The sequence below is a fragment of the Spinacia oleracea genome, chromosome 6 (assembly GCF_020520425.1).
Source record: "Spinacia oleracea cultivar Varoflay chromosome 6, BTI_SOV_V1, whole genome shotgun sequence".
In the NCBI taxonomy this organism is placed as follows: domain Eukaryota; kingdom Viridiplantae; phylum Streptophyta; class Magnoliopsida; order Caryophyllales; family Amaranthaceae; genus Spinacia; species Spinacia oleracea.
This window is the reverse complement of record NC_079492.1, coordinates 144,712,296-144,728,059: the sequence shown is the minus strand read 5'-3', so window position 1 is coordinate 144,728,059 and position 15,764 is coordinate 144,712,296. Positions and strand designations below refer to the sequence as shown.

The 15,764-nt window shown below is 36.0% G+C and overlaps 1 protein-coding gene across 1 annotated transcript; it reads left to right on the top strand.

Annotated features, from left to right (window-relative positions):
* Positions 1–6,268: 6,268 nt before the first annotated feature.
* On the top strand, positions 6,269–14,015 carry LOC110803438 (uncharacterized). The gene is made up of 2 exons (XM_022008946.2): positions 6,269–6,639; positions 13,360–14,015. The coding sequence occupies exons 1-2, from the start codon at positions 6,330–6,332 to the stop codon at positions 13,851–13,853; spliced, it is 804 nt and encodes a 267-aa protein (XP_021864638.2). The 5' UTR covers positions 6,269–6,329; the 3' UTR covers positions 13,854–14,015.
* Positions 14,016–15,764: the final 1,749 nt, after the last annotated feature.

The window sequence follows — 15,764 nt, the reverse complement described above, 5'->3', positions numbered from 1 at the left end:
TGGCATATATATTTACTGAACACAAATACTAACTTCCAAAATGAACTTCACATTTTGGAAGTTAGTATTTGTGTTCAGTAAATATATATATATATATATATATATATATATATATATATATATATATATATATATATATATATATATATATATATATATATATATATATATATATAAGACCATCAGAGGATGGCATATATATTTACTGAACACAAATACTAACTTCCAAAATGTGAAGTTCAATTTTTTCTTCATGTATTGCACTTAATGTTAATATTTATGGTAATACTAATTCTTTCGGGTTTTTTCCCTTCTATTTTATTTGTATATACAAGTAAATATATTATATAAGCGGATCTCAAAGTTCGTTCTTCTATAGAAGAATATCACATCCTTGTAATTAAAGAAGTGAACTGATAGTGATTTTATGTGATACTGTTTTAAGCTTACTGGCTAGCTAGGTTTTTTCAAAGGGGCACTAATAAGCTTGTTTATGATCTTATTACTGTAGATATATGATCCACGACCAAGTTGTGAAGCTACATGCGGAGTAATTTTATTATTATTATTATTATTATTATTGTTATTATTATTATTATTATTGTTATTATTATTAATTTTTATTTTTTTATTTTTTATTATTATTATTATTATTATTATTATTATTATTATTATTTCTGGTTGGTTGTACTCTTTTTAATTTATTAATTTTGTGGTATATCTGGAAACAAGGTGGAGACTGTCCATGTATGAATTCTTATACACCATTGTTTCGCAGTACTTACTTTTCAGATTGTCAGTTTCCAAGTTATGACAAAGAGCAGATTGACGAAGTAAGAACCGGTTGGGTGCGCTATGTTGTTCAACAATTGTATAATCGTTAGGTTATGTTGAAGGAAACAACAAACATAAGACTCTATTGAAGTATTGATTAATGTATTCTACGTAGTTTAATTTTTAGTTTTAGTTTAGATCTATGTAATTGGTTTTATTAGGGTAACATTGTAAAAATTCTTTTAATTGAGGTATGGAAATTAATTTTCAACTATTTACTATTGTTCAATATATGGTGTTATTTGTGGCAAAAAAATGAAATATTTTTCAGGTTTAAATATTATATTTTAAAAAAAACATATAATAGCGCTTCATAACATCCGCTATTAGAAAATAATTTAAAAGATGGCGCCAAATCTTTTATAGCGTTTCTTTAATAGCGCTTATAATGTGCTATGAAAGAAACATTTGAATTATCCTAGATATTACATATGACAGCGCTTTTCGAAAGCGCTATTAAAGGTACATTTTACTTTTAATAGCGAAGCCATCAACAGCGCTTCAATAAGCGTTGTTAAAAGCATTATTAAGCGCTATTAAAAGCAATTTCTGTCGTAGTGTACTGCTTCCTCCGCTGTTGTGTTGGAGCAGATTAGGGGCTTTCCGCGTGGTACTTCGTGCGGTAGAGATGGCTTGCGTGCTCAACACCTTTTGGATTGCTTGGGTGGTGCTGCTGCAGCTGTTTCTGATGAGTTGGTGGACTCTATCACTCAGGTAGTTAATCTCTTTCTTGCTGGAAAGTGTCCTGCTGAGCTTGGTGGATATATTGCTAGTGCTCCTCTTACGCCACTTGTTAAGCCGGGTGGTGGTATTCGGCCTATTGCTGTGGGCACTATTTGGAGGCGTCTTGTTTCTAAGGTTGGGGCTGCTATGATTGGTCCGCGTTTAGGAAACTACTTTGGGGGGCTTCAGTTTGGAGTTGGGGTTCCAGCAGGTGGTGAGGCTATTCTCCATGTTGTCAATCGTTTGGTTGAGGCTCGTGGGGCCGATGTTAGCCTCTCTATGTTATTGGTGGATTTTCAGAATGCATTCAATTTGGTTGATCGTTCGGCTTTGTTGCGTGAGGTTCGGCTACATTGTCCTGCTCTTTCGCGTTGGGTTGAATTCTGCTACTCTTCTCCAGCACGGTTGTATTATGGGGAGCATACCTTGTGGTCTTGTCAAGGTGTGCAGCAAGGGGATCCTCTCGGCCCTTTGCTATTTTCTTTGGTTCTACATCCATTGGTGTGTCGAATCAGGGACTCTTTTGATCTATCTCTGCAGGCGTGGTACTTGGATGATGGCACTATCGTTGGTGACACTTTGGTGGTTGGAAAGGTCTTGGAGTTGATTTTGGAGGAGGGTCCTCATTTAGGTCTCCATGTTAATGTTGAGAAGACAGAGGTTTTCTGGCCTTCGGAGGACCCACGCAGTCGTCTAGAGGGTGTCTTTCCTACGGATATTGCTCGTCCTGCGCTTGGTGTTAAGTTGCTTGGTGGTCCAGTCAGTACGGATTCCTCTTTTTGTAAGGAGTTGGTTTCGCGACGGGTGTCGAAGACTGTTGTGTTGATGGATGCTGTAGCTATGCTTAATGATCCCCAGTGTGAGTTGTTGCTTATTCGTGCGTGCACTGGAGTTTCTAAACTCTACTTTGCTATGCGCACTTGTCCACCTCATCTTTTTGAAGCGGCCCAAGTATCTTTTGATGTGGCTCTTCGGGCTTCTTTAGAGCGCATCGTGACTGCTTCGGGACCTGGGTTCGGTGACTGGCAATGGCGTCTTGCTACCTTGCCTTATTCGTATGGAGGATTGGGTGTTTATTCAGCTGGTGATGTTCGGCATTATGCTTTTCTTGCATCCCGTTTGCAGTCTTCTGGTTTGCAGGATTCGCTTCTTCGGCTTTCAGGTGTTGATGGTCCGGGGTCGGCCTTTGATGATGCTCTTGGTCTTTTCAATAGGATCGTGGAGAGCGACCTTATGAGTAGCCCTAGTGAAATCGCTGCCCCCACTCTCATGAAGAAATTGGCAGACATATATTTCACGAAGGTTACTGCTGATGCGGTATCCGCCTACTCCTTATCTTCGCGTCATGTTGCCCTTTGGAAATCCTAGCAGGGGGATCACTCCTCAGCTTGGTTGCGGGCAGTCCCCATCTCGGGTATAGGCCAGACTATGAACGGTAAGACTTATCGTTCGGTTCTTTGCTATCGGTTGGGTATTCCGTTGTTCTCTGATTCGACGCCGTGTTCTGCTTGCTCTCGGGTTTTCGATGGGGATATTTATGGGGATCATGCCGTGTCTTGTGCTGGGATCGTGGGTATCAAACATCGACATAATGTTGTTCGTGATACCCTTTTGGATATTTGCTATCGGTCGGGGATTTCTGCTCGTAAGGAGGTTGATGTTGGGCTGACTAGTGAGAGTGATGGAGCTCTTCGTCCTGCAGATATATTGCTTTATTCTTGGGATGGCGGTGTAGATGTGTGTGTTGACTTGACTGGGTCTTCACCTATGACGCAATCTGGGTTGTCAGACTTCGTTCCGGGTCGGGTTGTGGCGGTTGCTGCGCAGCGGAAGCAGGTTATGTATGCGGCACGTTGTAGGGCTTTGGGTTACGGTTTCTTTCCTTTTTCCTTCTCTTCTTTTGGGGAGTTAGAGAAAGGGGCTGTTTCGTTGCTGAAGCGGGTCCAGTCGTACTCCAGGGCTCAAGACATAGGGGCACGGGCAGCTGCCCACATTTTCAGCAGGATCGGGTTCGCCATAGCTAGAGGATTGGGGGCCCAGATTGTATCTCGGCTCCCCACCAACTTCTTATAGCTTACTTGATCTTTGTAGCTTGTTAAGCTTGTTACGTTTTGGTGGTTTCCAATAATAATAATAATAATAATAATAATAATAATAATAACTTTTTTGTTGTTTATTTTGGCAAAAGTCTCGTGTAAAAGAAATTTTCAATGGTGCATGGAAAATAGGTGGAAACAATTTGAAAGAAATGGAAACCAACTTTTCTCCTTACTCCCCTCGTCTCTTTTTTTCTCTTTCCATCAACCTCACCCATCTACTATAGTTTTCCTCTTCTCCATGCCTTCTAGTTTGGAATTATGTTTTTCCTTCAAAGATAATTAAAATATTTCATGTTGCTCAAACAGAGCCTAAGTGAAACTCCTCACATTTAAAGGTACATACACTTTTATGAGGAATGAATAAAGGTGTGTCTCTTCACCTTATAGATACAAGGTTAACGTATAATAAGTTCATATATATTGCAATCAATTACTATTAGGTCAATAAATTTCAATGAATTCTTAATACGTTCAATCCAGGTCCTGTAACTTGTCTCTCCACAGTTTACTCTCTTACATCCAGGTCCAATAAGTTACAGTCAGCTTTGATCTGGTTCTATCAGGCCAATCAGGTTTAATCAGTTACAATAAGTTAATTTCAAATAAATTCAAGTTTCATCCGGCGAAAAGAACGCCCAATTAATTAAACTCTACAAGTTAATAAGGTATTATAAAGTGATATAAGTTAACTAGTTAAGAGTATGTCCTATAAAGATCATGTTAGGTAAATATGAGTAATATCACTTGAGTCCTATGTTTGATCACAAGTCCTAAAGGATTAAAATAAAGTATCAAGGTTTGGTTGCTTGTATTTCATGTCTTGTTGTTGTGTCTTGAGTTCACCTTGTGCATAAAATATTAATTAACGTAAAGTGCAACCCGAAGGAGCTTCAGAACTCTTAGAACGTATATACCTTGAATGTGAACAATGGGGGAAGTCTTGCCGGAAAACTTGTACTCCTTGAATGATACAAGACGTTGCTTCATTCTTTCTTTTAAGCGCGGGAATTCCGTCGGTATGGTCCGACAGCCGGCATGGTCCGACATTTATTATTTTGGTGTGTGGTTGGCTTCCAACACCTTTCCTGTCCTTTTATGAATATTTTCTTTTACCCGTTCGAAGTTAATTCTTAATTAATCTGTGAGTCAAGAGTCGTGTCAAGTGTCGAGTCTTGTCACCATGATTACTTGTTATTAAGTGGCTTTTGTATGTTGGTTATTATATTGATGAGTGAAGCATGTTAGACTAGGATTTCATTATAGCTTGTACGTACTCAGCTTTCGCTGACTTCGTGCTTCATGTCTTCCGGTCATGGTCTTTTCCCAGGGTGTTACATAAGTGAGAATAGTTAGGTTGAACATATAATGGATTTCGTGTTCAACTTAGGCTCTGTTTTGTTCATCTTATTTCAGGAAAAATAAGTTCATATGAGTTCAGATAATATAAATTCAATAAAAATAAATTTGACCAAGTACAATTTATAACAAAAATAAGTTTTGATAAATTCAAATAATTAAAGTTAAATTCAGCTACGTACATACAAGATTAGATCAGAAAAAATAAGTGGTATTAAGTGAATAGAACGCACCGTATCTTTTATTTTACGAAGTACTTTATGTTTGACTTAGGTGAAGTATATATTGTTCTAAATCGATCAAATTTATTTTGTTTAAAATTTGTTCAAACTTGTGAAAGTGTCTTAATTTATTTGAACATATTGTGCGAGAGGTTTTCTTTAATGTAGTTTCACCATTTTAAGATGTAATATTCATCACTATTTTAAAATGTCCATTATAAAATGTAAATTATACTTGGTCATTTAATTTTTTAGAAAAACTAAAATATAAATCTATACCTAGTCTATACATCTATACATCTATACATAGTATTTAAAAAGGAAAACCACAATTTATTAAATGACATGTGTCAACACATTTGATTAGATGACACGTGTCATCCATTATTTCCTCCATCAATTTAGCTTTTATTTATTTTCTTTATTGTTTGATATATTATACAACTCCAATCGATTATTGCACTCCATCTTCCTCATACAACATCAATTCACCAATCTATTCATTCAACATTTTCCACTCCATCTTTTCGATTAACACTCAACATTAATACACTATTTAATTTATGTATTAATTCAACTTTTAAAATTTACCTCTATTTAATCATATATTCTATCTAAAATCACAAGCTCAATAAAATTTGAACTTAAAAAGATAAACTTAATATAGAGTAACCACTACACAATCGCCCGCTACGGGCTCAAAAGCTAGTTGAAAATAACAAACCTTTCTAAAATTTCCCTGTGTCACACAATGGGCTACATCCATAAAATGTTGCCTAAAAAACAACAGTGAGTTGGCAATCCAAGAGGACAAGATACAATCCGCAAGGTCATTTATGCGCTAATCCAAGCCGTCAGATCAAAGAAATCCACGACTCATAAATAGTCACAGCAAAACACACGGATCGCCAACACAAACCATCCGATTACAATCCATCCAACGATTATCCTTTAACGCGGAAAAAATCCCCCCAAAACCAAATCCCAAAATTTCGAACCCACCCACCATTATATAAACCCACTCCCATTCCCACCATAATCACAAATCAAACTCAAATCTCACATTCCAACAAATCTCACAAAGAAGAAGAAGAAAATGTCAGGAAGAGGAAAGGGAGGAAAGGGTTTGGGAAAGGGAGGAGCTAAGAGGCACAGGAAGGTCCTCAGGGATAACATCCAGGGAATTACCAAGCCTGCCATTCGTCGTCTTGCTCGTCGTGGTGGTGTTAAGAGGATCAGTGGTTTGATCTATGAAGAGACTCGCGGTGTTCTCAAGATCTTTCTAGAGAATGTGATTAGAGATGCTGTTACCTACACTGAGCACGCTCGCCGTAAGACGGTTACCGCCATGGATGTTGTCTATGCGCTTAAGAGGCAAGGCCGTACTCTATATGGTTTCGGTGGTTAGGGTTTGTATCTGGATTTGTGTTTATTAGGTAGTAGGTTTATGTTAATTGTAATTGGAAATCAATGGTTAGATTAAATGAAATATTAAGTTTTTGAATGTGATATACTGAGTTCATCTTCTTTAACTTATTTCTATTTCCAGTTTGTTGATTGATTGACTGATTAACGATTTCGGTGAAGCTTAGGTTGTGTTTTCTAATTAGTTAGTGTGTTTAGTTTGCCTAATTACTGATGGAATAAAGATTTGAATTCCTGATTCTAATTGAGTAATTTCTGGTAGAATTTGAAATTAGGGTTTTCAGCTTCTTGTTTAGCTGCTTAATGTGTTGTTCTTGGATGGGAACTGTTCCTGACAGATTGATTACATTTCTTGGTGTGGTTGATTGATTAAATATGGTGACTTCTATATCGAATGGAGAGATAGTTTCAGGATACTGAATTTGCTTTGGACTTGGTAGGAACTTGTCATTAATTAAGGCATTGTCATTAGTTTCAGGATACTGTTGCAGTACAAGTGTAAAATGATGAACAACCTCCATATCCCTGGTCATCTTCTCACATTAACTTGTTTCAAATATGAACAATCTCATTGGCTTGCATTTGACGGCCGTCAGAGTTCAAACTGTTTTGAGTCTGGATTAAACCTCTCGCCCACTTAGAGTGTATCCAGCCATTGGTCATGGCTTTGGTCATGAGGAGAGATAGAGCATTAAAAACAATAAATAAATATGAGAGAGATAAGAAGTAGGGAAGAGAGAGAAGCATGACCTGGTCATACCCAAGACCAAAACAAGTTCTTGGGCATAGAATGTGGTGAGGACATGTGGAAATACTATTGTTTATTTTTTATTCTTTATTTTGATATGGGTAGGATAAAAGTAGAATAGAGAAAAAGATGTCAAAACTTAATTGGTCATCCATTGAGGATTAGTGGTCATAATTGGGCATGAAAGTGGGTCATGAGTAAAATATAAAAGAGAGAAATCTTATTTTATTTGATGATCAATTCTTTTTGGTCATCCAATGGTTTTACTCTTATTCCTTCAATTGAGCAAAATTGGATATTTATGATTATGTTCCTTGTATTTGGCCTTAAATATGAAGATGTTACAGGTTACATCTTGTCGTGCCATAAAATATTACGAGAAAAAGATATGGAGAAACAATGAGAATTCAAGACATGAACAGGAAGTTTCAAGTTCCGGTGGTTAAAGAATGCACATTCAACAGATTATCTGGGAGCATAGATGGACAACAACGAGAGTACAAAATTATATCTAAATGATAAGATGAAGGGTTCATGTGAGTATTCATGTCAGATGACTACATTTTGGTTTGCAGAAAGGAGGCTCAAGAAACAACAAATATGGAGTAGCTCTTTTGAGGAGCAGTGTTTTGTTGTGACTGGTACATAAGCAATGCGCCGGGAATAGATGTCAGCAACTTCAGGCAAGGGACAAGGGTTAAGGGGCACAAAAATATAGATAATACGTGCCAATATTATGTACAGAGATGGCACAGTCACTAGTGTTATTAGGAGGAAGGAGAGGAAGTGCAAGAATTGGATACTCCATATTTGTTTGTTGGACATCATCCAAAATGTTTTCATGAAAACCAGGATACAGAGCAGTATTCATCATATTTTGCCATTTTGGAAAACGTTACAGCTCACAGAAATAAGAGCAGATAGCATGCAGTTACAGAAGAACAGTTTAACGGAGGTCAATGGGATTTGTGTCATTACCTGGAGAAGCTGTTTCTGCTGACCGCGGTCCATCTTGACGAGCTATTTCCATCTTTCCGTTCTCAACTTCATCACTTTGTAACGCTCATGCTTTCATGCCAATTTTGAAAGGATGATGACTTCCACCACAAAAAGTCCAACAGGATTCCTTCCATTGCTTGAAGAAGTGTGGTGATCAATTAAATGTGGGATTCAGAGGTTCATGCTGTAAATTTGTAAAAAGAATCAGAGATATGGTACTTCATGCTGTAATATACTACTCAGTTCTTACTGTCATCCCCATTTTCATTGTTTTTTGTAGCACGTTCTGAAAAAGAAAATCCAGCCTTAAACACTTTCTTTTTAGTTATCAACTTGTGTTGTGTTTGATTTAGCATTTGGTTGAACTTTATGGCCTATTAAGGTTTACTGAATCCAAAATGGATAAAGATCTTTGGAACGTGGAGAGAAACTTTATTCATTTGTTGCCGCAGTTGCTGGTACATAACAATTTCAAAAACATATACTATAGGTCTATAGTTAGTACTTAGGCTATGTTCGGCAAAATTAGCGGTAGTGGATAGCGGTTAGCTGTTGAGTAACGGGTAGTGGTTAGAGTACATAGCGGGTAGCGGTGAATAATAGCGGGTAACGATTAGTCGTCAAAGTAGCGGCTAACTGATATGTGTGTTGGTAAAAGTAGCGGTTGGTGTTCTAAAATAAAATAAAAGGTAAAATATTGTTTATAACTTTATTGTAAATTTGTCAAAAGCTACCCGCTACCTTAAAAGCTACTAATTTTAACGTTTGACAAAAGCTAACCAAACGCTACCTCTACCGCTAACCACTACCTAAATCGCTACTTTGCCAAACACTTGCAAATATTACAAGTAGCGGCTTGACTAGGTCAAAACGCTACCCGCTACCTCAAAAGCTACTGCCGAACACGCCCTTAGTAACGATATCCTACAAGACTACAAGTATTTTGAAGGTAACTTGTAAGTCGCGGACTCGCGGCACAATTAGTCAATGATGCATACTTTGCTCGAGTAAAAAACAAACAATCTAACTGGCTTGCCTTTGGATGGTCCTGAATTGTGTATAAAATACTGCAGGTCAGTGTCACCTGTGATTACTGATTAGCACATAATCACCATCATTATCATGATACTTTATCATGATACTTGATCTTAATACCACTCGGTTCCAGATTAAACCTCTTCCCCACTTCTTCCTTCAGTTGAGTGAATTGTGTATAAAATACTGCAGGTCAGTGTCACCTGTGTTTTTATTTCTACTTATTAATATTTGTTGAATCTATTGCAATATTCATGTTAGGGAGCGCACTGTAATGAGTAGTACGTATTAGACCACGAGTAACTTTGTGTAATGGAGTAGGAGGATCATTGCATAGAAGTATAAGAGTGTGCTTTATTCCTTGTTTTTTACTTAATTGAATTTATCTGAATAATATTTATTTTAGTTACGTTGTAATTTGTGCTTTTATGGTCCTTTTTTTTCCTGGACTTATCTTATACAAAGTATGAACTTAATATAACTTATGTAAACTGTTTCTCCTAAAAAAAATTGGAAATATGATTAATAAAACATGGCCTAAGTATAAGGAACTTCAGTACCGTGTAACAACTGACCACGAGATAAATAAAACTTGCAACACACTATAAATGGAAAATTATTTTGTATGCAATTACATTTGTACCCTCACTTTATTATCTTTACTAACTCTCAATTTCTTACCCACCAAATAAAATAATATTTCGTAGAACTTTCCATTTATGCCCTCGTAATAAATAAGTTTGATACTTTTTCCCAAAGTATGTAAAAAAGTGTATGTTGCAACTATAAAGAAACGAAGAAAATATGGCTAACATTGTAGAAGTGCATTCAGGTGGTGGGGGATTGTTACATACTTCGTCAACTTCTTCCAACTGACATTAAGGGGACGTTATGTTCACCTTAAAAAAATAAGTTTCCGTTCTAATAAATACAAATAGTTTAAATAAGGTTAGATAAGATCAACTAAGTTACAAACAGGTCTACACCGTAATACCAATTTGTGAAAAATGTCGACTGATCCGCAGACGGGGACGTTTAACTGATTGATCGTAGGTTCGAATCCTACCTGGGGAGATTGGACTAACAGGGTCAGCTATCCAGCTAACCTTCAAAATTAAATACCGAATAAAGTTTTAATATTATAATTTATTCTTATTAATTAATTGTTGTTATTGTTATTATAAATAATATTCAGTGTTATTATTATTATTATTTATAGTTATTACTAGTAACAAGAAATATTATTCATTTTGTTGATTTTATTTATTATTAGCTATTACTCCGTACTCCGTATTACGGAGTAGTTTTTAATTTTATTATTGATTTTCTAATTCTTATTAATATTATTCTTTTGCATTTTTTTTTATTATTATTATTATTAATTATTATTATTACTATTTTTAGTTATTAATAATTATTAGTAGTTATTATAATTCAATATTATAATTCATTATTAATTATTACTCAGTATTAAAATATTGTTGTGTGTTGTGCTATCTATTGGGAATTCCCTTATTTTCCATTTCGAAGCCATATTTTTCTTTCTCCGGGATTTTTGATGGAGATAACTATGGACATCATGTTGTGTCATGTGTTGGTATTAAACATCGACATAGAGTTGTTCGTGATACTCTGGTGGATGCATGTTATCGTTCTAGGGTCTCTGTGGGTAAAGAGGTTGATTTATATTGGGTTATTTGGTGGAAACGACAAACCTCTCGGTACAGCAGACATGTTACTCTGCTCATGGGATGAGGGACTTGATGTGTTTATGGACTTTACTGAGTCATCTCCCTGGCGCGATTTGGGATGTCCGACTTTATGCCTAGTCGTGCTGTGATAGATACGACACATCGTAAGCGGGGCGAATATCAAACTAAGTGTACGACAATTTGGTACGATATTTACCTTTCTCCTTTTCTTCTTTCGGGGAATTAGAGACAGATGATGTTGTGTTACTTAGACAAATACACAAGTTCTCTACGATTTAAGATATTGGGGCACGAGGTGTTGCACATATCTTCACTAGAATCAGTCTCGCTGTTGCTAAAGGAGTTGGGGACCAGATAGTATCTCGACTTCTCATTAACTTCTTGTAATAATAATAAGGGAGTGCTTCTTTGGTTCGGTGTTAAACATCTCCTTGAAAATTGAATTTTCCTTTTCAGTCATTTCTGGTTGTTTATTTTGGCAAAAGTCCCGTGTAAAAGAATTTTTCAATGGTGGAAAATAGGTGGAAAATAAATTTGAAAGCAAGGGAAACCACCGTTTCTCCTTACTCCCCTCATCTCTCTTTTCTCTTCCCATCAACCTCTCCCATGTACTCTATTTTTCCTATTGTTTATGACTTTGAGTTTGGAATTATGTTTTTCCTTCAAAGATAATTAAAACACTTCATGTTGCTCAAACGAAGCCCAAGTGAAACTCCTCATATTTAAAAAGTACATACAATTTTATGAGGAATGATTAAAGGTGCGTCTCTTCACCTTATAAATATAAGGTTAAAGTATAATAAGTTCATATACATTGCAGTCAGTCAATAAATTTCAATAAAGTCTTAATACGTTCTATCCTAGTCATGTAACTTGCCTCTCTACAATTTACTCTCTAACATTTAGGTCCAATGAGTTACAACTATGTTTGATATGGTTCTATTAGGTCAATCAGGTACAATAAGTTGATTTAAAAAAAAAAAATCAAGTTTCATCCGGCGAAAAACGCCCCATTTACGAAGCTATACAGGTTAGCAAGGTACTATAAAGTTCTATAAGTTAACTAGCTAAGAGTATGTCCTATAAAGATCATGTTAGGTAAATAAGGTCTCGTGAATCAAAATAATGTTAGTTCAGACAAGGCAGGCCTTATATGCTGAAGAAAATACACCCTAACTTATAGATCTATAGTCTGTTGTAAACTAAACTTGGTATCCTTTATTTCATTGATCTTCCCTTGAGGCTTTGTTCTGTTCGACTTATTTCAGACAAGATAAGTTTAGTTAAGTTCAGATGATATAAGTTCAGCAAAAATAAGATTTTTTCTAAACATATTAACACACAAATAAGTTTTTTCAGATAAAATAAATTCAGATAAGTTCAGTTAATATACGTTCAATCAAAATAAGTCCAATGAAACGGAGCCTACATCTACTCATACTTTTGTTTTACATAAAGGAAAAACATGTATTAACAAGATGGGCAGAGCCTTGTAGGGTTATGTTACAACACGCGCGATTCAAACGAGATGAGTACAACAACCTAGCAAAAGTGGCTAAATTTATCTCATACTTTGAATGATGGTTTAACTCCAAATTTATTTCATAAACTTATTTTTAATGTACTTATTTTATGTGAGCCTTAAACTTGCCTAGTATTCAACTTACTTGAAATTAATTTATTTGAAATAAGTAAAAATAGTTAGGTTGAGCATATAATAGATTTTGTGATATTAACTGAATAGAACGCACCCTATTTTATATTTTTCAAAGTACTTTATATTTGACTTAAGTGAAGTATATATTGTTCTAAATTGATCAAATTTATTTTGTTTAAAATTTGTTCAAACATGGGAAAGTGTCTTAATTTATTTGAACATATCGTGCCAGAGGTTTTCTTTAATGTAGTTTCACCATTTTAAGATGTAATTTATTCATCATTATTTTAAAATGTCCTTTATAAAATGTAAATTATACTTGGTCATTTAATTTTTTAGAAAAACTAAAATAAAAATTGAAAATAACAAACCTTTTTAAATTTCCCTGTATCACACAATGGCCCACATCCATAAAATATTGCCTACAAAACAACAGTGAGTTGGCAATCCAAGAGGACGAGATACAATCCGCAAGGTCATTTATTCGCCAATCCCAGCCGTCAGATCAAAGAAATCCACGACTCATAAAGAGTCACAGCAAAGCACACAGATCGCCAACACATACCATCCGATTACAAATCCATCCAACGATTCTCATTTAACGCGGAAAAAATCCCCCCAAAACCAAATTTCGAACCCACCCACCATTATATAAACCCACTCCCACTCCCTCCATTATCACAATCAAACTCAAATCTCACATTTCAACAAATCTCACAAAGAAGAAAGAAAATGTCAGGAAGAGGAAAGGGAGGAAAGGGTTTGGGAAAGGGAGGAGCCAAGAGGCACAGGAAGGTTCTCAGGGATAATATCCAGGGTATTACCAAGCCTGCTATTCGTCGTCTTGCTCGTCGTGGTGGTGTTAAGAGGATCAGTGGTTTGATCTATGAAGAAACTCGCGGTGTTCTCAAGATCTTTCTAGAGAATGTGATTAGAGATGCTGTTACCTACACTGAGCACGCTCGCCGTAAGACGGTTACCGCCATGGATGTTGTCTATGCGCTCAAGAGGCAAGGCCGTACTCTATATGGTTTCGGTGGTTAGGGTTTGTATCTTGATTTGTGGTTATTAGGTAGTAGGTTTATGTTAATTGTAATTTGGCGTTTTTAGTTTCTCATTTTGGAGGTTCTTTTGGAATTTCTGCATTGTAATTGGAAATCAGTGGTGGTTATATGAAATGAAATATTATCAAGCTTTTGAATGTGACATACTGAGTTCATCTTCTTTAACTTGTTTCTATTTCCAGTTTGTTGATTGATTGATTAACATTTTCGGTGAAATTTGTTATCTCTTTCGTTTAGATTGTGTTTTCTAATTAGTTAGTGAGCTTAGTTTGTTTAATTACCGATGGAATACAGATTTGGAATCCTGATTCTAATTAAGTAATTTCTGGTAGAGTTTGAAATTAGGGCTTTCAGCTTCTTGTTTGGTATTAATGGTGCTATTCTTGTCCTTGGATGGGGACTGTAACTGACAGAATTTGATAACATTTCTTGGTGTGGTTGATTGATTAAGTATGATGACTTCTAAATTCAATGGAGAGATGGTTTCAGGTTTATTAAATTTGCTTCGGACTTGGCAGGAACTTGTTTCATTAATTAAGGCGTTGTCAAAAAAGTTCTCAATGAATTGAAATGTAAGCTTCATGTTGAAGCCACAAGGTGTTCATGTTGTGTTCTAGCTGTATCCAGTTTTTGCTAAGTTCAAGTTTTGAGATTTGGGTAAAATGCAACTAGAGTAGCAAAAGACTTAGCAACAGTTGTAGTTTAAGTTCATTGTTTGACACAAAGTATATGTAAATCCAAGAACCTGAAACTAGCAGTCTTGTACAAATAATTTGAAGGCAGTTACTGGCAGGCTTCACTGCTGCAGTACAATGAGTCAATGATGAACAACCTCCATATCCTTGTTTATCTTCTCACACTAACTTGTGCAGAAAACGAACCATCTCATTGGTTCCTAAGCCCTAATCATCACTGCCACAATACTTGACCTTTAAACTGTCTTGAGTCCAGATTATACCTCTCGGCTTTCGCCCACTAATTCCTCCAATTTAGCAAAATTGGATGTTGCTGAGAAGTCAAATTTGATATTATCTTCCTCAGTTCCTTGTATTTGGCTTTAATTGTGAAGAATGTTACAGGTTACATCTTGTGTCCCAGGCAGTGAACCAGTGCAGAATTACTCTCAGACACGCCCAGGTTTTATTTTGATCTTACTGACATTCGTCTCTTCCCTTTATGGTCAGGAATTCAGGATCAATAAACTGTCTGCATTTGTGTTTCAGTGTAGACCTGCTGACTGCAATTGACATATACTTTGTATCATGTCAAGCCATAAAATATTACAAGAAAAAGATATGGAGAAACAATGAGAATTCAAGACATAACAGGAAGTTTCAATTTCCGGTGGTTGAAGAATGCACATTCAACAGATTATCTGGGAGCATAGACGGACAACAATGAGAGTACAAAATTATATCTAAATGATAAGATGCAGGGTTCATGTGATATTCATGTCAGATCACTACAAATATGGAGTAGCTCTTTTGAGGAGCATTGTTTTCTTGTGACTGGTACAATGCACCAGGAATTTAAGAAAATAAATGTCAAAATTATATTATTATGTAGAGAGATGGCACAGGCACTAGTGTTATTGGATACTCCGTATCTGTTTCTTGGACATCAACCAAAATGTTTTCATGAAAACCAAGATACAGAGCAATATTCATCATACTTTGGAAAACTATACATGCTGACAGAAATAAGAGCAGATAACAGTTACAGAATGAACAGTTTAGCGGATGTCAAGGGGATTGTTCTCAGTTCTCACCAACAATAAGATTTCTGTAATTACCTGTGGAAGCTGTTTCTGCTGACTGCTTTCACCTGTCCCATAACAACAGGAATAAGGGTAGAGGTTGAGATGGGGATGTCGAGCTAAATATAAGCCGAC

What these genes read in the sequence shown, in the direction of transcription:
- LOC110803438 (XM_022008946.2), top strand. Translation starts at nt 6,330, where the DNA reads ATGTCAGGAAGAGGAAAGGGAGGAAAGGGTTTGGGAAAGGGAGGAGCT. An exon ending in TCTATATGGTTTCGGTGGTT is followed by an intron (nt 6,640 to 13,359) that starts AGGGTTTGTATC and finishes CAAAGCACACAG; the next exon opens with ATCGCCAACACATACCATCC.